Below are 27,919 nucleotides of genomic sequence, written 5' to 3'. Positions count from 1 at the left end.
GGGAAACATCAAATGAAGTTGCGGGGTAAAAGCTAATGGATCTCTTTTAAGAACACAGCCACGCAGCATAATGAGCCAGTGCTCGGATTAGGGTCAGTAACGCAAGAATGCGAACACGTCCCACAATCTCTGTTAGGGGTAATACTACTACATATTTAAGCAAAGAGCAAACATCTCCCGTCCAATCCAAGTTCTCCATACAAAGGTCAAGAAGATCTCAACGCCTACAGTGCTTATACCTCAAATATGATAACCAAAGGCATGAACGTAACCTTCAGTCAATCCATAGACTTGCTAACAGTAAAAATGTTCTAGCATTGAGGTTTTTTAATGTTATCTTACTGAACAAATATGCGCTCAGGCCCTCCGTTCCAAGCAAAGGTCCCGGCAGGGGACCAATCAGATTGTACAGAAATCAGCCACTTCCTGAGCGAGCCTGAAACAAGATCTTAGTTTTATGAGATAATCCACGCGACTCCATTTGGGCGTATGAGTAAGAATATAAAAATAATAATAATAATAATATTATTATTAAAATCATTGCCACTGCAGGCAGGTACGTTATCCTACTGAAATCTCATTCTCACTCAACAGCTTTATTTCAGTTGGCTATTTATACCTGAGTAATGCTTTTTTTTTTTTTTTTTCTCACAAAATTTAAATTATAATCTTTACCTGACGGGGGGATTCAGACCTCGACCTTGACCTCGACCTCGGTCTACACATTGAATTCAGAAGAGAACCACAGTTAGATAAAGGTTTGGAAAAGGCAATCAAAAGAAACAAAACACAGGTATAAACAGTTTTTAAGTAGGAGTTGCCAAATATATGTAATCACATTTCAAGGTCCTAATACCTGGATGATTTCACACGAGAAGGAGATTTAGAAATTGATGGTGACCTGGAAACAGATCGGCAGCAAGTAGATAAGCAGATAATATTAGACATTAGATAAGCTTGTACAACAGAAGAAAGATGTAATCGTCATACAGTATACCTCCTATTCCTTCTAGGACTTCTGCTCCGGCTCCGGCTCCTTGATGGACTACCATCAGACATTTTCACCTGCACCAATTCACAAATGAACCATATCACAAAGGTTATACAGCTGGAAATCTAGGTCAATATTTGAAGTTAGGGTTGCAATTGAGCCAAGCTTCGCTCAGCTCAGGCTCGGCTCGATGAGTACTGGTATGGGCTCGAGTTGGATTCGAAGCCTTACAGCTCGGCTCAAGGTCGCCTCGTCAGGAAGCTCAGCATGGGCTCAGAGAATGGGTTGCAGGCGGCAAAGAAGGTGAATGGGTTGCAGGTGTCATTTCGGTTGGAGAAGGCGAATGGTTGCAGCCTCAGGCGGTCGCCTTCTTCACTGGAGAAGGCAGACAGTCGTCACAGGCAGGCACAAAGTCGCACACCCACACCCTGTCGGAGAAGATGGATAGTGTTGCAACAGTGACTGGCTTCTCCCCCACCCACACTAAATCTGACTCCCGTCCCTATCAGTGAAGAAGAAGAGAAGCCTCACGCAAAGCTTTGGCGGCTACTGCTGCCCTGGAGAAGAAGAGGAACAGGCAAATGCGAAGGGCGAGAGGCGAGAGGTAGAGAGAAACAGGGGCAGGGGCGGAGGCCGAAGGAAGGGGCGGCTGTTAAGGGTTGTGCATTGTGCAATTAGATTAACATATGAGAATGTTATTTATCTAGACTAAAGATAAATTTTCAATTTAATTGACACATTTTCATTGAAAATCTGCACCTCATTTTCTAATGAAAATGTATCAACTAAATTGGAGATCCCTCTCTGATTTAGATAAATAGCTTTACTCACAAAACTATTAATTGGTGCATGTTAAGAGAATGATGGAGCTTGTGCAATTAGATTTCCTAATCATCAATTTTGTGGATCATGCTTGGACTGACCCATCGAATAAGCAGTACTGAAGTGGATCATCATGCATCTTCAATAAAGTCCCCACACTCATTACCCCCACTAAATGTGCTGACACTAGGGGTGTGCAACGGTTCGGTTAGACCGAACTAACCGAACCGAACCGACCGAACCTACCGGTTCGGTTAATTTAGAATCGGTTATCGATTCGGTTAAGGTGGGTATCGGTTCGGTTTATAAAAAATCGGTTCGGTTTTACTGGTTCGGTTTTATCGGTTAACCGAACCGACCGTTAATCAAAACGATGTCGTTTTGTATATGATAAAACGACTTCGTTTTACGCAAAAAATCGCGTCTGCACAGAGAAGAATATCGCGTGGAGAACAGGGGGGCTACGCACGCATCCATTTGAAGTTTCGAACCATTCCAATCCATTGAACGAGAGAGAGAGGGGGGAACCGAAACCCTAACTAGCATCGTCGTCGCTTCCAATCATCGCCGTCGATTCCTTCCGTCGCAACATCGTCTTTTCCTTTGTTGTCAGATGTTGACAGAGGTGAGATTAGTTACTATTCATATGTGGTTTTGTATCTTTGATTCTTTGAGCATTCATCCTAATTGAAACTAAGAGAAAAAGAAGCCCTACCATCTGTCGATTTGTCGTCGTTGGTTAGGTCCTTGACTCATTTCGTTCTACTCCTAGTCTTAACCGAAACCCTAAACCTAAATCATAATCGATTAGACCCAGGCCACACCTAGTCACCAACGATCGACCCACACGGCCACACCTATGACCAACACAAAGGTTAGGTTAGTTTCGAATTTTCGTTAGGTTAGGGTTTCGGATTTTTTATATTTTTTGGACTTTTACTTATTGGTTTGGTGGGTTTTTTGTGTTGTTGTTGTTGCCATTATTTTTCTCATTTCTTGTTGACTTCTTGTTGTTGCCATTCTTCATTATGTTATTGCCATTCTTTGTTATGTTGGGATTCACTACCTGTTCTTTTTGAAACATCTCAGGTTGCATAAAAGAGGTTACTGAACTTGCTGTTCTTTTTGCAAAATTCCAGGCATGTATTTTTTATCCCAAATTATTTAGTTGTGTAATGTGGTAGAAGTGGATTCCATGTTGAATCAGTTGCTTTATGATAAAGGAAAAAATTATAAACCAAACACATTGTTATTTTCATATAATTAGTAGAAGTGGACAGAATGATAGAATTAGAAGGATGATAGAATCTTAATTGCAGCCCCTTAATTTTTCTTTTAAATTACAAGATTATAAGTTAATCACAAGACATTTTAACTCATTGTTTTAATACATATTAATTACAATTGTATTAATTTTAGATGACTAGAGAAGAAGACACTAGTCACGCCACAAACATCCCTAGTAGTATGGATGATAGTTCAAGACTTACACCAATAGTACCAAGTCAAGGTAATCAATCTGAAGCTGATAGATGTGCAACATCACTAGAAAAGGCAAAGAGAAAAACAATAAGATCTAGGTCAGATGTGTGGGATCATTTTACTAAGTTTACAAATCCAGAAGGTCAGATTAAAGGGAGATGCAACTATTGTTTTAGGGAGTTCCATTGTGATCCCCAAAAAAATGGGACTACGGCTCTAAGGAATCATATGGGAACATGTAAAAAACACCCCCATGCTTTGGAAACCCACCAAATGCAATTAAACTTGCAACCAACTTCAACGACAACGGGGGCTGGGAAAGATGATGAGAGTATGGGATTGGTAAATTGGAAATTTGATCAAGTGCTTGCTAGAAAGGTGTTGAGCGTGAGGGAAAGATGTTGAGCGCGAGGTGTTTAAGCACTTCATTAATGTGATTTGTCCAAAATTTCGAATTCCTTCACATTGGACAATTTCTCGTGATTGTTTTGAATTATTTAATGAAGAGAGGTTGAAATTGATGAATGAAGTAAAACATTCATATCAAAGAGTTTGCTTAACCACTGATACATGGACCTCCATTTAAAGGATTAATTATATGTGTTTGACGACGCACTATATTGACAATAATTGGACATTGAAGAAAAAAAATTTAAATTTTTGTCCAATATATAGTCACAAGGGTGATGCTATTGCTATGGCAATTGAGAAGTGTTTAATGGGGTGAAAACTTGATAGAGTTTTGACTTTGATAGTAGATAATGCTAGTTCAAATGATGTTGCTGTGGGTAATTTCAAGAAAAAAATGGCAAAATGGGATGCTAGCATTATGAGTGGCAATAATTTACATATCAGGTGTGTGGCCCATATAATAAATCTGGTTGTGCAACATGGTTTGAAAGAGCTAGATGAATCAATAATAAGAGTTAGGGATGCAGTCAGATATATTAGACAATCTCCAGCAAGACTAAGAAAATTCAAAGAATGTGTGGAAGTGGAAAAAATAGAATCTAAGGGCTTATTGTCGTTGGATGTTGCAACTAGATAGAACTCCACATACTTGATGTTGACTGCTCAAAAGTTTGAGAGCTTTTGAGAGATTTGATGAGGAAAAGCCATGTTTTATGCTTGATCTTGGTACAAGTAGTTGGAATAATGACTAGCAACAAGTTATGCTTGATCTTGGTACAAGTAGTTGGAATAATGACCTGCAACAAGTTATTACTATTGATGGGAGACCCAAGCCAGAGGATTGGACAAGGGTCAGAATGTTTGTTAGAGTGTTGCAACAATTTTATGAGCTTACTTTGCGGGTTTCGAGTACTTCATATGTCACCTCCAACACTTTTTTCCATGAGATAGTTGGAATAATGACCTGCAACAAGTTATTACTATTGATGGGAGACCCAAGCCAGAGGATTGGACAAGGGTCAGAATGTTTGTTAGAGTGTTGCAACAATTTTATGAGCTTACTTTGCGGGTTTCGAGTACTTCATATGTCACCTCCAACACTTTTTTCCATGAGATTAGTACTGTTCATTGTCTCTTACATGAGCAGCAGGAGGGTGACGATCTTGAGTTGAGTGAGATGGTTGGAAAAATGAAAGAAAAGTTTGATAAATATTGGGGGGATCCGGAAAAAATAAATCACCTACTTTACATTGCTGTGGTACTTAATCCTAGGCACAAGTTAGAGTTTATGGAATATGCACTTCAGGAGATGTATCCAGGTGAGAAAGGGGTTGGTGCAGTTTTGTCCTTAAAAAATGCCGCATATGCTTTGTATGAAGAATATAAGAAAAAATTGGCACCTCAAGGTGAAGTAGGAGAGCGGTCTCAAGTGTCTACTCCACCTGTTGTGGAGAATGTCGAGAAGGGAAAATCTGTCAGACCAAATTTGCTTAGTTCTCGTTTTAAGAAGTATAAGTATGCCAGTGGTAGTGGGTCTACAACTATGCCTTCAGAATGGGATAAGTATTTAAGTGAAGTGTGTGAGGAAGAAACTGATGACTTTGACATTTTGAATTGGTGGAAAGTTAATTGTCATCGGTTTCCTATTCTATTTTCTATGGCTCGGGATGTGTTGGCAATTCCAGTTTCTACTGTTGCGTCCGAGTCTGCTTTCAGCACAGGAGGTCGAGTACTTGATCCATTTAGGAGTTCTCTTTCTCCTAAAGTAGTTGAAAGTTTGATTTGTACGCAAGATTAGCTTCGGTCATCTACCACCCCAATGAGTGTTGAAGAAGATTTGGATCATGTTGAACAACTTGAAGAAGGTAAACTCATTGTTATTCTTTTTTTTTTTTTAAATTTTAGTTCAATACTTGTTCCTTTTAAATTATTTAATTAATTTTGTGTATTGTTTTAAAATTGGCAAAGGTTATTGTTGATAGCCCCGCACCTATGGAAATTTAGATTTTGAAGACTCTTGCATTTGTAAGTAAGAGAATTTGAACCTCTAAGTATTTCAATATCTATTGGTTATTTGGTTTGCTTTGGTTGACTATGTTGTTCGGTTTTTTTTTTTAATTGCCAGCACTCTATGCCATAACCTGTTCTAAAAATTTGTTTGTTAATTTTATCATTTGGATAAGTCTTAGGTGACCTTAACATATTTCAATATACATGGAACATATAACATGTGTGCTCCAAGTTGAGAGGAATATGAGTAGGTATTTATATACCTAACTGTGATATAGTTCTTTTGCTAGTGAGAATTTAGTTCTTTTGCTTTCTTGGTAGTTCAATATCTATGATTTTTTCTTAAGTAGTAAGAGTACATCTGTGTTCCCTCAAGAAAAGGCTGTATGGATTTATTTTGGAATAGTTTTATTGTTCTTATTTATAAAACACAAGGGAAAAGAAGATATAGAACGCTTGCTCATGATCACAGCTGTAGCAGATGGTTAACTTTTTCTTGTTCTGCTTTTGAAGATTGATTTTCTTTTTTACGTCTTCATGCATGTTGACTTTTGCATTTGATGTAGCAGATGGTTAACTTTTCCAGTCCTGAATGTATTCTTCTATATATTGGCTCAAGTGCCTCTTTGGAGTCAAAGTTATAATGTACTTAATTGATCATAGCTGACTCACTTAAGGCATTGTTATGACCGTTATGTTAGGTGATCTGTTAGGCAAAAAGCCTTAGTTTATGCCTTAGCTGCTTAAGAATTGAAAATTAAAATTTACAAGAAAAAAATATTAATGGACAAATTGTGAAGGTTCAGGGATACCATAGCAGTGGAGTAATCCACGATTAGATTTTGTTAGTTTTCAAGTTCCATGCTCACATGGGCACTTCTTGTTCAGAGATATGAAGAACTTAATTGGGGAGGCTTCCTGCAGGATTTGCCAAGAGAGCTTCAGCACCACTGTAACAGGTTTATTTTACAGCCCATACTTTTATCAATTGCCAGTATTGAGTACGAAAGTCTCCTATAATGCTTTCAGAATGAGAAATAATAGCTGTTGTATTTTCCTTTTTTGTCTAGAATAAGTATGTAGTAATGTTGAAATTCATCTGCTTTCAAACATGTTGAACCTATATATTATGTTATGTTAATATGTTTGCTGTTATTGAAGTTACTTTTGAACCATGTCTTGAGACAAGTTGAGTGAAGTATTATTGCTGAATGTATATTATTGTTTGAAATCTTGATTGCAAAGCTGAAAGCTCTAAATTTTTCAGTATTAGAAATCTTGAATTGCAAAGCTTTGTTTCCCAATTCAGTTAGATTAGATAGGACAATTTAGAAGTTTTGCCTATATACATTTCGAAGGTTCGGTTAGACTGAATAAACCGACCGAACTGGATAGTTCGATTCAGTTATATAGTGGTCGGTTCTCGGTTCGATTAGCAGTTTAGGCAAAAATTCGGTTAGCATTTCGGTTCGGTTAAAACCATTTTAGAGTTCGATTATTTCGGTTATTACTTTGGTCTCGATCGGTTCGGTTCGGTTAAAACCGAATGCACACCCCTAGCTGACACTGATAAATGAATGATAGACACGTGATATAATATATAATGATATGTATTTATATTAAATAATATATTTATAAAATTATGAATAAATTTACTAATATAATTATAACAAGTCCGTTCACAAGCAATTCACGAACTTCTAATCGACCTTGCTCACGAACCTCTAATCGAGACAGCTTGCGAATTAACGAACCAAGTTTTATTGAGCTCAAATTCGACTCGTTTACAAATCAAATTTCAAAATTAAGCTCAAACTCGGCTCGTTTACCTTAACAAACGAACTCGAACAAGCTTTTATTAAGTTGCCCACGAATGGTTTGGCTCATTTGCAACCCTAATTTTAACATTATTGCTTCCTCGCATAATCTTATATTATCAACCTAATCCAGACCCTTATTGTTGTAACATTTGTATTAGATTAGATTAAATGTAATATGTACTTTGTATTGCTGCATATTTTATTTCCTGATTAGTGTTAGATTTAACTGTTCTTCTAGAAGGTATGTTTCTAGAAGGTGGCAGCCGGTTTTAAAGTTTGTTAGTTTGTTAGGCGGTTAGTTAGTTTTATCTTTAAGTTCATGTAATCCACTCCCCTATATCCTATAAATAGGGGTCATGGTTAGGAGTCTTTGAGAGAGTCTTAATGTGCCAGAAATTGTTTCCGGTTTACTGTCTTGATTTGGGATTGAGTGCGAGAGACTTGGGAGTGGCTGGTTCTTAGCTTGTATTCCCTAGTTTCCTTATATCTTTCAGTGTATATGGGTGGAAGGGATTAAGCTCTTGTTGTAAGCATCCCTTGGGTGTTTCAAGATAGTGGATTTCAGTGGTGCCTAAGTAGTCTGGATGTAGGTCTTGGATTTCAAGACCGAACCAGGATAAATCTTGCTATTTGTTGTGTGATTCCTTTGTGTTCTCTGTTATCAGTGTATTCTTGAGTTAGATAGGGAGCTGGTTGAGTTGAGAGAATAGAGTGGAAAGCTGTGAGATACTCTTAACACTTATAGAGTGTAGTTCAAGTGGTACACCAAACTAGAGGTGCTCTACCAATGATAGGGCTGGTATGCATCACATAACACCAAGAAAGGCAAGCTTTGAGATACCCCAACCCACACTATTGTATGTGTAGTCAATGGATGACGATTTGCGGTAATATAGTTGCTTACATGACATTTTGGGAGAAGTAAATCTCATGCATATAAGGTTTATAATACAACATAGGAGGCAATGCTTCAATAGCCAGTCAGTTATTTCGCCCCACATCCTTTGCTGCACGAATGAGAGATGGCTACTTGTGAAAAAGTAAATCTCATGGACTCCTTGGGTAGAGATTCCACATGCCACTAAGCAAATCTCTACACTGTTCCTCTTCAAATTAAGACCACTTATCATTGGAATATATTAAAATCCAGAAATTTTCGAGCTTGCTAGAAGACTAGGCACATTTTTCATAAGTACAAGAAAGCGTAATTTCACCCAACCTTGTACTGGGGTTGGGATGAATTTCTATCAGTCAACTTTTGTCTCAGGTAAAGGCTGGATCAGGCATCATCCATCTCAAGCCTGACAAACTTGCATGCTCATAGTTTATATCTCCTAGTTGTACCAAAGGTCAAGATAATAAAGGCAAAATTTTGCAAAATAAGTGTTCTAGCTTAGATTATTACAGAAAAGGAAATCATAAGCATGCACAAACGTTATGAGTGAGGTGGGTTAGTACTGCAGTAAGTGGCACTCCTGCATTGCCTCAATACATGGTTCAACCTATACTCCCCTTCCCTAGAGCATTGATTGTCAGACTTGCTCACATAAAAGAAATTACAAGGGAGAAGTTAACACAGGTTTTACAAATAATAAGGCACAGAAAATACCTGGATGTAAGTTCTGGTCCAAGGATTTTTAAATTCAGTGTCATCGAGTTTCCGAATCTGAGTAACTCAAAAACATCAGTCACTCAGCTGGAGCAAATAAATCATGTTTTCTCAGGAAAAATGTAAGTTAAAAAAAGTAATAAAAATTGAACAAAGAAAATAACAGAACTGCAGCAAAACATGAGCTCACTCAGCCACTTACAGCATATTTCATGTCCTCATAATTAGTATAATCAACAAGACCAAATGTTCCTGGAAATAAAGAAAGAGACTTTTGTAGCTGAAAAGGTGAGAAGAAAATTATACAGATAGCAATAAATAAATACATAGAAATAAAAATAGTAGCATTTTGACAGACGAATATGGCCACTTTGACACCACTGGCGCTCAAAAAGGTAAGAAAGCAAGCCTTGATAGCAACCAAAAGGTTGCTTTTTTGTAACCAGAAAAGTCAAGGGTTTGAGTTGTGGAAATAGTTTCCTTAGAAAAATTAAAAATAACACACACAAAGCGAGGAGATGGCAGCGTACAAATGCAACCCTCCTCCAATCCTCACAAACTGGGGAGCCTCGCGCATTCAGGTAACCCTTTTTGTTCTAGATCACTCCACTTCATATGTGTCAGGACTCAATTCTAACAAGGAATTCTCTCACAATTCAATGGGGAATTGCGCGGGAATTGAGGGTGTAACTGAAGAATTGAGGGATGGAGGGAGACAATTAAGAGAGGCAGATTGAGATAGAAGTGTGGAGGGAAAATAGAATTAATACTTTTCCATTCATACTCATCCTGGCCACGGGCTTGGCTTATATAGCCAGCCTTGGTGCTACATTTTGAATTTACATTTGAATTATAACTGCTTCTTCCTCTTTATTAGAATAGTGCCCTTCTCTAACTACCTCCTGCCCTTATTACACGAATTCCCCCTTCCTAAACCGCGGGACTATGACAATTGTCCCCTAGTTAAAAATGCTACTTGTCCTCAAGTAGGTCAAAGTAACCCTGCCACTCAGGGAAATTGTCATAGGAGATTCGGTAGGTACTCCCACGTATTATTCTTCGGGTGAAAGTTGGACCAGCGCACCAGCACCTGTGTAATGGGTATCTGTTGTTTGTAGATAATTCTTCTTCCAACAATAGCTGTAGGTTCAGCCTCGTATTGGCTATTCTGGGTTGCTGGGGGCAGGGTAAGACTCGTCAAGTTGTTGCCGTGGGAAGGTTTTAAAGTGACACATGGAATACAAAGTGGATGGAGGACTCCCTTGGGAGCTGCAATCTGTAGGCAGCCTTTCCCACTTTTTCAATGACTTCATAGGGCCCATAGAACTTTGGGCTGAGCTTGTTTACCTTATGGGGCGCTAAGGTTTTCAATTGTGCTTGCCTCAACTTCAAATACACCTTGTCCCCCATGCAGAAATCCCCCTCACTCTTTTTTCTATTCGCAAATTGTTTCATTCGGTTCTGTGCACTGGCTAACTCCTCCTTGAGAGTCTGCAACATCTGTTGTCTTTGGACAAGGTGATCCACTGTGTGACCACTAAATTATCCCCCCCCCCAAGTGCTAGATAGGTTGTCTATACCCAAAGAGTGCTTTAAATGGGGTCCCTTTTAGGGAGGAATGATAACTGGTATTGTACCACCATTGTGCTAGAGGAAGCCATTTATGCCAACTGGTTGCGTACATTAAACATACACACCTGAGATGGGTTTCTAAACACTTGCTCGATTTGCCTGTCAATCTCAAGGTGATAAGAGGAAGACATATGTAGATGGGTTCCCAGAGACTTCATGAGCTCCTTCCACAACAAGCTTGGTGAAGACATTATCCCGGTCTGAGACAATCACCTAGGGAAGACCGTGTAGCTTACCCACTTGATCGAGAAAAACACCCTGGCCACTTCTTGTGCAGTAAATGGGTGGGTTAAACTTAAGAAATGGGCATACTTTGTAAACCTGTCAACCACCACTAATACACAATCTTTCCCTTCTAACTTTGGTAACCCTTTCACAAAGTCCATGCTAATGTTGGTCCACGCTTGGTCAAGCATCAGTAGGGGTTATAATAGCCTTGGAAGGTGCATGTTTTCATGTTTGCATCTGCTGCAAATGTCACACACCTTGACATATTCTTTTATTGCCTTCTTTAGCCCTGGCCAATAAAGCAATTGCTTCACCTGGTTGTAGGTATGCTCCCCTGAATGCCCCCCCGCTCCCAGGGGAGTCATGTAGAGCCTTCAACACTTTCCTCCTTAAGGATTCTTCCTCCCTAATTACCAATCTTTCTTTGTGCCTTATCATCCCATTTTTAAGAGTGAAACCTGATCTACTATTAGGGTCAATGGTGAGTTATTCCATCAACATTTTTATCCACTCACCTTGGTTATAACTAGAGGTCACTTCCAAGAACCAGTCAGGTGTTAAGGCAATGATTGCAGCTGCTCTCCCTTCCTCCAAACATCTAGACAACACATCCGTAGCCTTATTTTCATACCCCTTCTGGTATCGAATTATGTAATCTAGCCCCATTAACTTTGACATCCCTTTTCTCCAGAGGTGTGTGTGGAGTTTTTGTTGCAACAAGAATTTGAGTCTCTCATGATCTGTCTTTATCATAAATCGACCCCTTTCTAGGTAGTGCCTCCACTTTTCTACTGCTACGAGGACAGCCAGGAGTTCCTTGTCATATATGCTTAGACCCAAATGTTTGGGGGCTAAGGCCTGACTGATGAAGGCTAGAGGTTTGCCCCATTTGTGTCAACACTACTCCCACTCCAAAATCACTGGCATCTGTCTTTAGTACAAACGGATGACAGAAATTAGGGAGACCTATCATGGGCACCTTGCTCATAGCTACTTTCAACTTTCCAAAGGCCTCTTTAGCTTTATCATTCCAATGAAACCCATCTTTCTTGAGCAATTCTGTTAAAGGCTTGCTAATGAGGCCATAGTTCTTCACAAATTGCCTATAATACCCTTAGAGGCCCAAGAATCCCCTTAAAGCCTTCACACTGGCAAGCCTCGGCCAAGCAGTCATGGCTGCTACCTTTCTTGGATCGGTACTCACTCCTACACCAAAAATAATATAGCCTAGGTACTCTACTTGGGGTTGTGCGAATGCACATTTAGACTTCTTAATGTACAACTTATTGAGCCTGTGGACTTGTAGAGTGATTCTTAAGTGCTCTATATGTTGGGGTAGGGTAGGGTTGTACACAAGAATGTTGTCAAAGAATACCAAAATGAATTGGTAGAGGTATGGCTATATTTGGTTCATGAAGGCTTGGAAGGTGACTGGGGCATTGGTTAATTCGAAAGGCATTACCAAAAATTCATAATGCCCTTGGTGGGTTCTAAATGTGGTTTTATGAATGTCGTTGGGATGCATGCGAATCTGGTCATATCCAGATCAAAGGTCAAATTTAGAAAAAACTTTGGCCCCATGTAATTCATCCAATAAATCTTCGATAATAGGTATAGGAAATTTGTTCTTGATTGTGAGAGAGTTTAGTTGGCGATAATCAATGCAAAACCTCCAACTGCCATCTTTCTTTTTAGCAAAGGTGATGCATATGGGCTGGTGTTAGGTCGACTGGTAGAGGAGTGTAACATTTCTCTAACCATTCGTTCGATTTCTTCTTTTTGTTTTGGGGGATATCTGCAAGACAGGAGGTTGACTGGTTCAACATTGGGTTTCAAATTGATGGTATGGTCTATAGGTCTCGGGGGTGGTAGAGCCTTATGTTCCTCAAACAAGTCCCCAAACTCATCTAAGAGTAAATTAAGAGAGTCTAGGTCAGTTACCTCCCAAGGAGTGTGAGTTGCCTCCATGGAATTAAGTAAGAATGGCTCCCCTCTTCCCTTGTTGCCTTCCACTTCCCAGGCCTGTATGGAGAACAGTTGTGTCACCTTTCCCTATTTGTTCTTAAGCAGCTTGGGCAATTTCTTGCCTGTAGTCATATGACAGGTCCTTGTTTCCACATTACCCATGAGAGTCATTTTCTTTCCCCCCTTCTCAAATGTGACCTCCATCTTATTAAAATCAAAACAAATGGGACTGACTACCCTCATCCAATCAACGCCTAAGACCATGTCACAACCTCCCAATTTGAGAACGTGTAAGTCAATCTCAAATTCTTCCCCTTGCATCTACTAGCAAAAGCCCACACAAGCTATCCGTTAGCCACGGTGACCGATAGAGGATGGGTCCCTGCGAGGCTGCACTTTAGCTTCTTAGTCGTAGCTTCATCTAGGAAGTTATGGGTGCTTTTGCTGTCTATGAGGATCATTAAACTGTTCCCCCTTGCTTTGCCTTTCACCTTGATGATCTTGTTGGTGGTTACGCCCCTGAGAGCATGTAGGGAGATCTCCACCTTCTTTTCTCCTCCTTCCCCTTCACTGACTTCCTCTTCTTCCGCCTCACCCTCTTCCTCCGTGCCAGCCAATAACAGTAACTGTCATTTACATTGGTGGCCGATTGTATACTTGTCTCCACATCAGAAGCAAAGTCCGGCCAACTTCCTCTGTTCTCTCAAATTCCCTGCGAATGATTGGGAAGGCGCTGGGAGGGCCAACCCCTTGCTGTTCTGTCCCCATGATCCTTCCTCCTTAGTACCTCCACGATTGTTTTGTTGTTGGGGCACTATCTGCCATCCCCTATTCACCCCATTTTGACGGTAGGGCGGATCTCTTCGTTCAAGCCACTAATGAAGCTTGACACGAAGTACCCCTCAGTGAGAGTAGGGCTCGAGATCATGAGGGCCTTCAATTCCTCAAACCTCTGCTGATACACTTGCACCGATCCCCCTTGCCTGAGCTTATTGAATTCCTCCACAATGTCTGTCATTCCCTTCTCCCCGAATCTTCCACACAAACCTTCCACAAATTCATCCCATCGGCATTCCTCCCGAACACCCCTCCAACTCTGGTACCATGCGTCACTCATGTCATTCAAGTAAGTTGCCGCTAATGACACCTTCTGCTATTTAGCCACATTATATAGGATGCACACCTTCTCACAGTGTCGCACCCACCACCGAGGATTGTGGCCCTCGAAGAGAGGAATCTCCATCTTAGGCATCAACTAACCGATCGGATTCGATCTAGTTGCAGTGCCTTGTCTCCTCACCCCTACGTTCTCCTCCATCACTGGTTGCTTCGTTGCCAAATCCCCCGACCCCTCCGATCTAAGATGACCTCCCTGGTCATTGAGAATTGGCTCAAATCGTTCCCTAGGAGGGAACTCAAGTGAGATTCTTACTTGAGTTTGTTGCGAAAACATCAGCATAAACTGATGCATTTGATCCCGAGGAGCCTGATTCTGCTCTCGCATTTGATCCTCCAATCGTGTGGCTTGTGTTCTACTCTCCTCGCGCCACACACTTACTGCCCCATCGATCCTCCGTTCTACCGAACTCTCCAGCATCTCCATCCGATTCTGCATCTCGGAGACTGTGGACGTAACCTGCTAGAGCTGTGCCTCCATCTGCTTCATCCTTGTCTCGTCTGCCATGACCTGATCTGAACGCCCAAAACCTTGCTCTGATACCAAATTGTCATAACTCAATTCTGACAAGGAATTCTCTCGCAATTCAATGAGGAATTACGCGGGAATTGAGGGTGTAACTGAAGAATTGAGGGATGGAGGGAGAGAATTGAGAGAGGGAGATTGAGATAGAAGTGTGGAGGGAAAATAGAATCAATACTTTTCCATTCATACTCATCCTGGCCGCGGGCTTGGCTTATATAGCCAGCCTTGGTGCTACATTTTGAATTTACATTTGAATTATAACCGCCCCTTCCTCTTTATTAGAATAGTGCCCTTCTCTAACTACCTCCTGCCCTTATTACACAAATTTCCCATTACTAAACCGCAGGACTATGACAATATGTTGGCTTATAAATAGAACTCCAACTTCCTACTTCAATTTTACATATTGAACCTAAATTGTTTGAGGGGATTAGGCTGCCTATATTACAGTACAGCCAGATACAATCACTGCCTGCAAGACCACATGCCACCGCAACCAAAAGAAGGCCCCCCATCTCCCAAGAGAATCCAAATGCCCTTTTCTACGGGCACCAGGTAATTTCTAGGAAAGATTCTTCTTACTCTCCTCAGACCTAAATCATTTAAGAGGCCAATTAGGATACTACACAGGAACATGAAGTGATAAAATCTGAATTACATAGATACCAACTTTTAACATTCAGGTGCCAGGAAGGCACATTTCATCCAAACCTCCCAGGGCACTGTAAGATGAGTGAGAAGAAATTGTACTAGAAATAAAATCATCATACTGCAAGGTTTTTTATGAGGGTTGAACTTTCTAATTCATATGGATATTAGCCAACAAATGGGATAATAAGAAAAAAATAACACCAAGGCATGGCCTTGTAGCCCAACAATCAATTGCCCACTCAGATAAATTGATTAAGCTAGTCTTCAACTATCAGCACCTTACCCTTTTTATTATCTATACACTGTTTCACTAATTGAACTTGCCTCTTATATTTTGTTCAATTACTTCCCTTAGAAACAGAAAGTAATTTAACAAAGATACAGTAAGGTTAGTCCAATGACAAATATCAAGACAAAACAGAAGTGAATCCACAAAATTTTTTCAACCTTGACTATCACCAATTCACCATTAGTTCAACAAGGATGACTTTCCTTTTTGTAGTCTTGACACCCTACAAACCATTTGAACAATATTAGCACCAGGTTATATTGTTTACCTAAAATTCTAGCAGGCCTCCCCTTATAACCCTTCCACACCCAAATATTAATGACTTCAAGACATCAATTCTTGCTTTTCCCAGAAAAGCCTTTTTGTTCCTCTAAGATTGCCAGCAAGATCTTACATGAAAGTACACAGATTTCACAAGTGTGCATGGAGTTGTCTTCATGAAGACATGTCCTTAAATCTCCTCAAACTTAAAGACTCAAATAAATCATTTTGTCAGAGGCACATTACTTAAGACCATTGTAGAACCTCACATATACCATCATACCGACAAATGAACACAAAAGTGCCCTATTGTCATAGTGCATTTGCGATACATTTCTCACTGCTCACAGCTCCGAACTTCCATGGATTTAATTACTTACTGGTCCAACTGCAGGGCCAAAAGAGGGTAACATAATGACACAAATAACAGAACATTGCATTGTATCACTCAAAGTTTGCAAGCATTCTTATGTGAAAGCAGTAGGGGCATCATGATCATCACAGAAAACAATGCATGTTTTCTGTCTATAATATTTCTAGGAAGTTCAGACCCCTTCCAGGCCCATGAATTTTTTTTTTTTTTTTGCTAGGTAAGCTCGTGCATTGAATTATAGAAAACAAAACTGGGCGAGGTTTTGCATGTGTCATACCATCACTATCACGGGAAACCTCAGCAAAGCACACATCACCAGCTTTTCTCATATGATCCTGAAATCATCATCACAGCAAGATTATTGCTATTTATTAAAAAATAAAGACTGATATTGATGCATTAGCAGGAATTGGTGGTAAATAGTAAGTATGCCATCATTTTTTGCAATTATAATACTATGCTCACCTTCAAATCTTGCCATGAAGCAGATGATGGAAGCCCACGAACAATAACTGTACGCCAAAATAGATGTCCAGTCAGAATTGTTCCGTAGATGTTAGAAATAAAGCTATAATTGAAGGTATAAAAGGACAAAGGAAGACAATCATATTTCTGATAAAAATAAAGCAGTCTTAGTTGCACCTCGATATTCAGAATGACGAGAAATGCCATAGCGCCCACTGCTGCCACCAGTGCCACCATACCCACCACGACGATCACTTGAAGAAGATGGCCCTCGACCTCCATGAGCAAGTTCAACCTACAATGGAGGTATTTTCGAAATCATGCAACGAAAAAAGATGCCTAAAATGCATATAAAGAGCAATTGAAAGCGATCATACCCTCAGATGACAACCATCGAAGTTATACCCATCTCGACCCTTGATTGCATCTTCTGCATCTCGAGCATTCTCAAACTTCAGAAGATTCAAAAGTCAAAATCACTGATAACATGTGCATGAATCCACACAAACAAACCAAGTTACAGGATAGGTACCTCCACAAAACAATAACAAGGAGGCCTAGGAGGGATCTTCAACTCAATATCCAATATACGGCCATACTGCACAACCAAAGAGAAAATTATAAAGTTAACACCTGGGGTAATGGCAGTTACTGTTAGAATTTGTATTAGTATAGCTGGTAGTTTCGGTAAAGGGCAGATTTGTCTTTTAGGAAGTGTTTTTATTCTTATGTTTTATGTGGTTAGAATATAACGGAAATATCTTCACTTGGGTTATTTCCGAGTAAGCCTTGTATTTCCTTTTATTGCATTTCAGTCCTTAAGTTGTAACCGCCTCTATCCTTTATAAATAGAGGCAGGTAGGTTCTGTTGAGAGAGAGAGAATCCTTTCTATTGTATTCGCACATAGGAGTTGGAGAATTGAGAGAGAGCTAATGCTCGGTCCTTGTATTCTTGAGAGAGAGGCTATTGATTATTAGCCTAAGTGTGTGCGAGGAAGAGATCAGAAAGGAAGAGCTGTATTCTTATTTCTTTGATAGTGGATTCTGTCGACATCATCTGGCAGTCTGGATGTAGGGTAACTTCTTGCCCAAACCAGGATAAGACTTCTTGTACATTTACTGTTATTGCTTGTTATTGTGTTTTGTTTTACATTTCTTTTGTTTCTATCTCTATCGGGTAAGTATTTGGGTGTGAGAGAGTGTTTAAATTGTGTGAGGAATCAGATCCAAGACTCAACAGTTACATTTTTTTAGGAGAACTTCAATGAATAAGTGCAGCAAACCTTACAATAACCCATAAGTGCTAGGATTATTAATCCTGTTAGTACTAAAATCTCTATAGCGTAGGTTCACCGATTCTATATTTCCCTTTCCTCCATGCCTTCTCTTTTACCAGCTTCAGTACCTTTGCCTCTTAAACTGAATTATAGTATCACCACAACAGTGCACATGAATCGACTCTCAAAGCTGATTGTTAAAATGTTGTCTAGAGTATAGGTTCATAAGATCAGTTATAGCATTGTATTTGAGGGCCAATGAAGTATTAAATAGAAGTTGTAATCCAAACTGTAATTAGTGTTAAGTTGGGGGGGTTAAACTATAAATATTTTACGCCTTCATTGGGATATCCACTCACTATTATAAATAGAGGGCAAGGGGTAGCAAATGAAGAGAAGTTCTCATTTTTTTGTTTGTAACGAGTGCTGATTGTTTTTGAGAGAAAGGCTAGGTGCTATTAGCTTTGTAATCTTGGGGAAAACAATTGGGGTGTTCGGGAAATAGAAGGAAGAGAAGGACCACTACTGTACTGATCGATTTCTGGAAATAAAGACTGCTCTCGAGAGGTTTTTAGAGGCTGGATATAGTGCCATTCACATGGTATGAACTAGGATAATCTCGATGTTCTTGTGCATGTGTGGTTTGTGTTTCTTGTTTAGTTTAATTTTGTTTCAATTTATATTTTCTGTTGATTCTATTAAATCTGTTCCTAAGATCTAATCAGTGAGTGTGTGAGAGCAAGTGTGGTAGAATTCTTGTCCAAGAAAGTAGTTCCAGCGGCCCTAGGTATAACAGTGATGTCTAAATTCTCAAAAGATATATTAGCACTGAGGTGTTTATCTCCAAAGTCCTCAAAACGTCACAACTATACCTATAGATCATAATATACAATGCGTGATCAGTTGATAGCATACTCTTTACCAAAATCAAAATAATGTAGCACTCCTAAGTCCTAACATCCTTTTGTTCAGATTCACCTTCTTCTGGCTCCTTATTTTATAAAATACTTATCAAAATAAATAAATTCAAAATCATATCTTGAGGCTAAACATGGGCTACAGTGCTGGGCCTGCTGGCACATGGATTTCACAATATCAAAGGATCTTATTTCCTTTAACAAATACATAAGCGGTTTACTTCAAGTTCTAGCAGTTTCAACATTTCTAGAACTTTATTCATTCAAAAGGAAATAAGAAAGATTTGAGTATTTGCTGGTTAACAAGTATGTCCCATTTCTCATAATAATAATAATAACAACAACAACAACAGCAATAATAATAATAATAATAAAACTATCTTAGTAGCAAGGAGTTAAGAGAAACTTCCAAACAAGTATCTCCCTCCCTCACATGTCCATGCCAATTTTGAATTGGACTCCCCTCCTCTTTTCTCACCATCCACAACCCCCCTCTTACTAAACAAGTAATAACTTCCATCCTAACACCAAATATAGCATGATCATCTTTGATGCTTATGGGATTCCAGGAGTCTTAACTAATTGTTCTGTAGGCTCTGACTGCTCTCTTGTTTTTTACAGGAAACTTTATTCTCATTTAGTTACCAGCATCCCAGTTTGGGCTAATTTTCATACCATCAAACTCCCTGCTTGTCAGATCCTCAGATCTGACTCCTCAGATCTGACAGAGGGATCAATTGGGAAGGATTAAGAGTGAGAGAGAATATGGAGGGAGAGAAACAGCAAGAAAGAGGGAGAATGTTCGAGAGAGAGAGAGAGAGAGAGAGAGAGATAACAGAAAGTGAGAGAGAAAGAAACAGAAAGTGAGGGAAAGCATACCACCATAACAGCTAAGTACAAGCAATACAAGCAGCAAGCATAAGAAAAGAAATACAATTACTCTTCTGCCCCTAGGAATGTGACAAATACCCCCTCCCTTGAAACATTTCTTGTCCCCAAGAAATGTCAAGAACTGGCTACAGATCAACAAATTCCTGCCTTCACTGCATGGTTTATTCTTCTCTTTCTTTCTTTCTTTCTCCTTTGCGTTTCCTCATGGAGGAGTTGAAGTGTAGCAGTATTCGCAGCCGTTGAATGTTCTTTCGCCGCCTCAGTTCTGTCTTCAAACTTGACAGCCTGTATGGAGTGCAGCTGAGACTCTGGGATCCCATTTTGTAATAACTGCAACGTTCTATCGGCGATCACCTTGCACTCACCAGTTTCTACAAACCCTTTGTCATCTTCTTCCTTTTCTTCATCTAATCCTTCCATGTGCAGTAACAGTCTTTGACATTGGTGGCCGGGACTGAATTGTTCTCCACATTTAAAGCATAACCCTAACTTTCTTCTCTGCTCCACAAGTAGAAGATTTAGCTGCATTGGGGTTAGGATAAACTTTAGAATTCCCTTGATTTCCTTCCAGTTGTTGACTGAACGAAGGCTGAGCTTCCATTAAATGCGTGCACTTCTTGACAATCATTTCCAATGCGAGCTCCTGGAGCCTTGCCTTCTCAGTAGCAATGGCTAGTTGTAACATCTTAAGAGTTGGTCTAAGTTCAACACTCAAACCACTGATGAAAATAGACAGAAAGTACGATTCATCCAGGGTCAAGTGAGAAAGGTTTAGCAGGGATCTTGTTGTGCCAAATAATCGCCCAGGCGCGAGAAAATCAGTTTACAGCTTGAGAATGAAAGTGGGTCAAGTATTAGAAATGGATAGAATAATTAAAGTGGGCTAAAAAGTTTGAATGGACCAAATGACGATGCTACACGACCAAATGGGCCGCATAAAACTTGTGGTTGTAGTGTAACCAATAGACTCTCGGTTATATGAGAGACTCACGAGAGATGCATCAAAGCAGCAGGTAGTGCGCATGACAGGTAGACCCAATTGTTGCATGCAACAAGGCAGCAGGAGGTGGTGCGACCTAGATGTTGCAGGTGGCAGGCACACTCAACTTGTGGAAGGCTGGAGGAGACAGCATGGCCATGCGTGCGAGTAAGATGTAGACACCACCTGCTAATCAATTGACTTGGCTGCAAGGCGTGCGTGTGAAATACACATTTAAAAGGGAGAAGCAAGTGGACACAAGCCATGCATTATATAAATTAATAATAAATGAGTGAAGGTGCATGTGAAGGCCACGATTGGAGGCGTATTAGGTGAAGCTATGTATTTGAGAAATATAAATTAATAAGGAAGCAAGGTGTGGCTTGGCCGCATAGATATAACAGTATAAGCTTGGTGGAAGGCATGTCACTATGAATAAATTATTATATGCATGCATGCTCTCACATTTATATAATATATATAAATACAAAGAAATCTGTTGTGTTTCCATATTGTACTTGTTGGTTTCACCATGTCAACTAAGTAATGGAACACAACTATATCAATTATCTTCATTCATCACCATCTCATGAAACTTCTTCATATGAAGATGGTGTTAAAACTCCATTTCATCATTACTCCGCCAGGGGATGTTATCCACTGCCGGTCCCAAGCCCGGATAAAGGAGGAAGGTTGCGTTAGGTAGCGGACAGCCAACGTAAAACCTAGTCGAATCCAAATATGAATTCTAGACAAACTATCTGTTGAAGCGTAACCCACATAGAAGTCTAGAATTCATGTAGTCAACCCCACATAGTGGGATAAAGGCTAGATATGTTGTTGTTATTATATAAATACAAAGAAAGTGGTGCAAGGCATGCATGTGATATGTATAAATTAATTAAGTGTAAGCAAGGCATGGCTTGGTTGCATATATATAATAGTATAAGCTTGGCAAAAGGCTTTCGCCTTCACATTTTATATAATATACATATGAGCTGTGAGAGGGAGAACCAAGTGACTAGCCAACGCCCCACATAACCGAGAGAGATGTGTAGCCTAACAACCAAGGCCGCGAGAAGCATGAAGACAACCGAGAGGCTCACTTGATTATAACCAAGTGTGTCTCCCTTATAATTTATTCATAGTGCCATGCCATCCTCTAAGCTTATACTATTATATATATGCGGCCAAACCATGTCTTGCTTCCTTATTAATTTATATTTCTCAAATGCATGGCTTCACCTGATATGCATCCAATCGTGGCCTTCACATGCACCTCCACTCACTTTTTTATTATTAATTTATATAATGCATGGCTTGTTTCCACTTGCTTCTCCCTTTTAAATATGCGTATTTCACATGCACACCTTGCAGCCAAGTCACTCGATTAGCAGGTGGTGCCTACATATCACTCGCACGCATGGCCATACTATCTCCTTTAGCCTTCCACGAGTTAAGTGTGCTTGTTGCCTACAATATTTGGGCCACACCACCTCTTGTCGCCTTGTTGTATGCAACAATTGGGCCCACTTGCCATGAGCACTATCTGTTGTGCCCGCCACTTGCTGCTTTGCTACATCTCTCGATTATAACCAAGAAAGTCTCTCGTATAACCGAGAGTCTCTCAATCATAATTGAAAGTCTATTGATTACACTATAACCACAAGCTTTATGCAACCCATTTGGTCACACGACACCCTCATTTGGCCTATTCAAATTTTTTTTTGGCCCACTTTAATTATTCGGTCCACTTCCAATACTTGCCCACTTTCATTCTCAAGTTGTAAACCAATTTTCCTTGCAGCTAGGCCGATTATTTGGAACAACAGATCTCAACTCCTTAAACCTAGTTTGGTAGTGCTCAAGTGATTCCTCCTGCTTAAGTTTCTTTAATTCCTCTACTATGACTGTCAAGGCTCTTTCTTCGAAATGAGCACAAAAATCGTCCACGAACTTGTGCCAATTCAGCTCAATTCTCCTTCTGCTTAGGCCCTAATACCACTTGTTAGCCACATCATTCAAGTAAGCGAAAGCCAAATTCACCTTCTAGCGTTCATTCACTTGGTAGTGGTGGAAGAACCACTCGCAACATCGAATCCACCATCACAGTTTGTCACCTTCAAATGTTGAAATGTCTAGCCTAAGCATTGGAGTGTAATACTGATTCACACTCCAACAAGCTTGTATGAGGTAGTCGTGAGAACATACTCAATACATTGCTTAATTGTTGGCCAAACCTAGGGAATTTTTCTCTGAGGCTCGAGATGTCCGCTCAAAGGTTAGTAACCTCCGCCTTAACACGGGCAACCTTGTCATGATCCTATGAGCAATAAAAGGGTATTATCATAATAAGATAGAATAGTTTGTTAGGGATATTTTAGCAAGTGGTTAGCAAGTGATTAGAAGCACATGGGAGCATGTGCTAGGTTGTTAGAAGGCAAATATGCCTATAAAAGATTGTTGTAATGGTTTGTTTTGTTATCCAAGAAATTAGTGAATTGAAATATGTTTTTCTCCTCTTCCAAATTCTCTCCCCTTTCTTGATCTTCATCTCCCTCTTTTCTGTTCTTCTAATCCCCCTAACACTTCTTCTAATCTCTCCCTCATTCTCTCAAATTCCTCCTTAATCTCCTTCTGTTCTTGGCCGTTGCTGAATCGGATTCTTCCGATTCCCAAACTAATCCTAGGTTAAGCCCTAGGATCATGACAAACCTCCTCTCTAGTGCCCAAGTTTTCTGCCCTGCCACGACTCACCTCCTCTTGTGTCTGGTGTAGTCCTAACTTCGACAACTCCAATCAATCCTCCAACTGCTCTTGATTCTGGCAAAACCCAATCTCCATTACATCTAATCGAATTTCCAACTACTTCATTCTAGTTCCCTTAGCCATCCTCTTAATCTATCAATCTGCCTTAGATCAACCCAATTACCATGGACTGAAATATGATCTACAGATTGCTACCCCGAATCACCAATCGCCGATCACCCCACCATTTGATAGCAATCAAGATAATTTCCGCTCACCTAGAATTGCTTCACCCTAGTGTCGTGGTCACTGTTGACAAGGCTGAAAATCACCTCACTCTGGCTCACTGCTAAATTCGTTGGATAAGAATCGCCTCTGGTATCACCTCCTGAATGCATCGACTCTGTTTACTCCTCATGTAATTGATCGACTCAATTGTTCAATCAATTTAACAACTGTTTCTGAGAATGCCTACTGCGACTCAATTAGTTTTGCAATCAATCATCGATCCGTGTCACCCACTGTGAATCGGCAACCCACAATTCCAAGCCTATTGTTGTGGATTGTTGCAATTCGTCAAACCCTACTTTGTTGTAAGGCTGAGAACCACCTAGCTCTAATACCAATTGTTAGATCCACAAATCTGACAAGGGTTCAATTGGGAAGGATTCAAAGTTAGAGCAAATTTGGAGGGAGAGAAATAGTAAGAAAGAGGGAGAATGTTCGAGAGAGAGAGAGGGAAATGATTCTCTTCATTCACATAGTGGCCTATATATAGCCCGACAATACAAATATCCAAAATGTACAATCTGGTGAAGCATAACCACTACAACAACTAAGTACAGACGATACAAGTAGGATGCATAAGAAAAGAAATACAACTACTCTTCTACCCCTAGGAATGTGACACCTCCCCTTGTTTTCCAACTAATGCTTGGGCCATTCCCTGGGCAACACTTAAGATATAAATGGTTCATATCCAGCAAATTCCACACACAATAATGTATCTACAATAGAGCAAACTTTTTTATGTAAGGTGCTATGTCAATTCAACTTGTTTGCATGACTAGGTCGTATTTCTTTTGTTATTTTTAACTTGGAGTTACTAAGACATCAAGAGAAAAGATTGGGGATATAAAGGACAAATGGCACATGACTTAGTTACCTAAAAGACAATTCAATGAAGAAGAAAAGTACACTTAACAAGAACAAGAATAACCGACTCTAAGGTTAGTTTAGAAATGATGATTGATTTGTCTAATCTTTTTTTATTTAAGATAAATAGGATAATCAATGCAACATTTATATGTGAGTAACACCAGCATATACACAAGAATAAGATATTCAACTCAAACCTTGTAGAAAAGATCTTCAACTTCCCTTTCTCTTATGTCTGCGGGAAGGTTTCCCACATAAATTGTTCGAGAGAAACGACCACTCATTTCAACTGAACACGTTCGACTGCCAAAAAAAAGAATGTTAATGCATTTAAATAGGGAAAAATGAACATTAACTTTTGATAGTTTGTCAGCATATTTTGGACTTTGTTCTTGATAGCCATGGACCCAAGATGATAATAACAAAGATAAAGAATATACAAAACTATGATGCAAACCAAAAGAGCAATCCTTGAGGCAAGCGGTGCTCCAGAGCTCCATTGCTCATACGTTCCAAGATGCTCCACAGCTATAAATTTTTTTTGTAATAAAATTTGCTCTCCTCATCCTCTCTTAAAATTTTTGTAGCTGAAAATATCTTCCGAGTGTGAACAAGAACCTCCAATTATATACAAATAAACACAACTCCACCCTGATTTGTCCCACTCCCCATATACATCCCTATGAATGATTCCAAAGCTCAAATTTGTCCAAGCGCTTGGCATCTATCATAAAGAAAGCATCCATGTCATGAGATGAGGCAAAATTCCCATGTAATTAAGCATTTTACCTTATTTAGATTTCTTTCAATTGCAGTGGAAGTAAAGTGGCCCTAGAAGAAATGCAAGACATCACTTGCTATTCTAAAGATATAACAGATGAAGTAACTCATATAAAGTTTGTGATCCGCTAAGCTAGTCAAGTGGCAACAGTATTCAGATTCACTTTTTTTTTTTGGTGGGGGGGGGGGGGGGGGGGTCCATATGCAAAATATGAGCTAATAAGAACCCTGTTAAATTCCACTAGCAATTTATGCACAGAAAACAAGACAAACGGTAGCAATAAATATAAGGAAAAAAATTAAAAAAAAGCAACAGGAATAAAAACATAATGCTCTCTTTTGATTGCAATCAGATAAGCTGGAGCCTTACGGTGGCCAGAAGCTAATAATTAGATCATGTCATGCAGTACAAGATTGTATTTTCAGACCAGAAAATATCAGTCATCAAGTGTGTCTTCATTGCTAAGTTGCTTAACAGCACAAATCAAAAAGAATTTGGATTTCTCAAGTAGTCTGTCACAGGGAACAATATAAACCTGTGTCTACTTCAGAAAGCTGGATAGCACCAACTGTTCTTACCCTTCAGGTTTAACAGTTGGGTGAAGGAAGCAAAATTGTGTCACCACACCACCAGGCACAGAGTAACCAAACAATGAAAACAATAAAAATAATGCAATCACATTAAAAGGCATTATCAGAAAACATGTATTTGGGCTTCTTGACAAGCATTCTCGAACAACATGTGCTGGAAATCTAATCTGAAAATAACTTCAGATACAGAGAAGGAAACTAGGCTAAAGCACAATTTCATAAACCTCGCAGTCAAGTATTGGCTAAGTAAGGAACAAACAGGAGCCACAAGCCAGCAGTGAGAGTATTAAATCTAACCAAAATGTGTGTCGGAAGTGTGAGGATGAGTCAGTTCAGCAAATAACTACCAGCCTATGGACACTACAGGACAGGAAGTGAAGCCTTATAATTTTACTCGAAATATTGCAGTCCTCCATTTACTAATTGTTTAAGAAATGCCATAAATGGTACTAGGATATAAGTGAAGTTAAATTAGCATATCAATTGTGTAAGTATAAGCCCATCTCATCTTTAAAGGATTTAAAAACACAAAAGAAGAAAAGACGCATGTGCTAAACTGAAGATGCTGCCTCCGTGAATGGATAAATACAGCTTGGTTACCTGTGTTAGCAAAAAGACAAAAGAAATACACCCATGGTCCTAACTGTAAAATCAATCCCAAATACAAGCAGGTAAACGAGCTCGTGTCAGTATGTTTCTTTTCAGATTTGAAAAGACTCCCCACCTTCGACCATTATAACCATTCGTCAAAAGAAGGCTTCCAGCACGATATATAGAGAAACGGAAAAGAACAACAGAAAAAAGATAAAACGTATCGAACGGAACAGAGTCAGCACACTGATCTTTGATTTGAACCCAATGAAGTATAACAATAACCATAAAGGTTTCCCTTCGCATCGAGCCAAAACCCTAGCGACTACATACATGGAAACAAAGACGGAAAGAGAGTTAAAGAACGTACCGAAAATGCGATAACTGAGATGAAAGAGCCACCAAGTAAATTCGCCTTCGCTGAACCGTCGAGCTAGGGTTTGTTCGTATTTCCCCCTTCTGCTCTACAAAGATAATATAACTGAAGCTATGAAGAACAATGCAAGAACGTAGAATGAAATTTGAGGGCAGTGAGAGGGAGTCATCGAAGGTCACCTTCCAGAATGTTCTGATCAGTTCAGGCGAAAGGCGTGAACCCGAGGGATCAGACAAGTTCCTTGGGGTTATGAGCTTGTGAGGCGCCGCTGATCCAAAGGGGGGCGGCAATGGCGAGAGCTAAGTTGCGGGGCGAGTGCGCCCTTGCTTCTCTATGGCTCGCTTTGGCTTGCGGTCAAAGTAAGGTCGGTACCCTACGTAAACATAATGTGATGATTTTAGATAATATAATAAGTATTTTTAATTTGTAAGCTATATTTTTTATTTTTTTATAAAATAATCAAATTGCATTTGTGTTTTAATTTCTCTCTCTAAACTAAAAGATAAAATTTTGAAACCGAATTGAATATACCACTGTTCTCTTTTCTATTTCAATTGCTTGACAATAATAGTATTATCTCTTTTTTTTTTCTTATTTTGACCTTAGTTGCATGAAAATTAAGATGAAAAATGGATAATATATGAAATAAAAATAAAATAATAATATTTTTTTAAAATTATAAAACATAAACGTATAAATAAAAATATATATGAATCTTTTGGTAAATATAACTTTTAATATATAAATTTATAAAATTTATTATTAGTAAATCTTAATATTGGTTATTAGTATAATTTTTCATAATTATGTTCTATTACTCTCGTCGAGTTTGCTCGACATGGGCTAGAGAGGGGGGGGGGGAGCCACATTTGTTGCAACTCAATACAAAAGCAATAAAGG

The 27,919-nt window shown here is 39.4% G+C and overlaps 2 protein-coding genes across 2 annotated transcripts; one reads left to right on the top strand and one right to left on the bottom strand.

The window, feature by feature from the left end:
* Nucleotides 1–175: 175 nt before the first annotated feature.
* Nucleotides 176–27,373, bottom strand: LOC127811580 (serine/arginine-rich splicing factor SR34A-like). The gene is made up of 15 exons (XM_052351565.1): nucleotides 27,199–27,373; nucleotides 27,014–27,102; nucleotides 25,139–25,405; nucleotides 24,879–24,984; nucleotides 17,244–17,309; nucleotides 17,089–17,163; nucleotides 16,889–17,006; nucleotides 16,712–16,758; nucleotides 16,524–16,581; nucleotides 9,348–9,397; nucleotides 9,146–9,202; nucleotides 998–1,065; nucleotides 857–901; nucleotides 676–718; nucleotides 176–436 (listed from the first exon to the last, which is right to left on the bottom strand). The coding sequence occupies exons 3-15, from the start codon at nucleotides 25,186–25,188 to the stop codon at nucleotides 416–418; spliced, it is 804 nt and encodes a 267-aa protein (XP_052207525.1). The 5' UTR covers nucleotides 25,189–25,405; nucleotides 27,014–27,102; nucleotides 27,199–27,373; the 3' UTR covers nucleotides 176–415.
* Nucleotides 4,299–5,836, top strand: LOC127811571 (zinc finger BED domain-containing protein RICESLEEPER 2-like). Its single transcript, XM_052351554.1, has 2 exons — nucleotides 4,299–4,438; nucleotides 4,654–5,836. Exons 1-2 carry the CDS (start codon nucleotides 4,420–4,422, stop codon nucleotides 5,502–5,504), a joined length of 870 nt encoding a protein of 289 aa, XP_052207514.1. The 5' UTR covers nucleotides 4,299–4,419; the 3' UTR covers nucleotides 5,505–5,836.
* Nucleotides 27,374–27,919: the final 546 nt, after the last annotated feature.

Source organism: Diospyros lotus, chromosome 1 (assembly GCF_014633365.1).
Source record: "Diospyros lotus cultivar Yz01 chromosome 1, ASM1463336v1, whole genome shotgun sequence".
Taxonomy (NCBI): domain Eukaryota; kingdom Viridiplantae; phylum Streptophyta; class Magnoliopsida; order Ericales; family Ebenaceae; genus Diospyros; species Diospyros lotus.
This window is presented reverse-complemented; position numbering and strand designations above follow the sequence as displayed.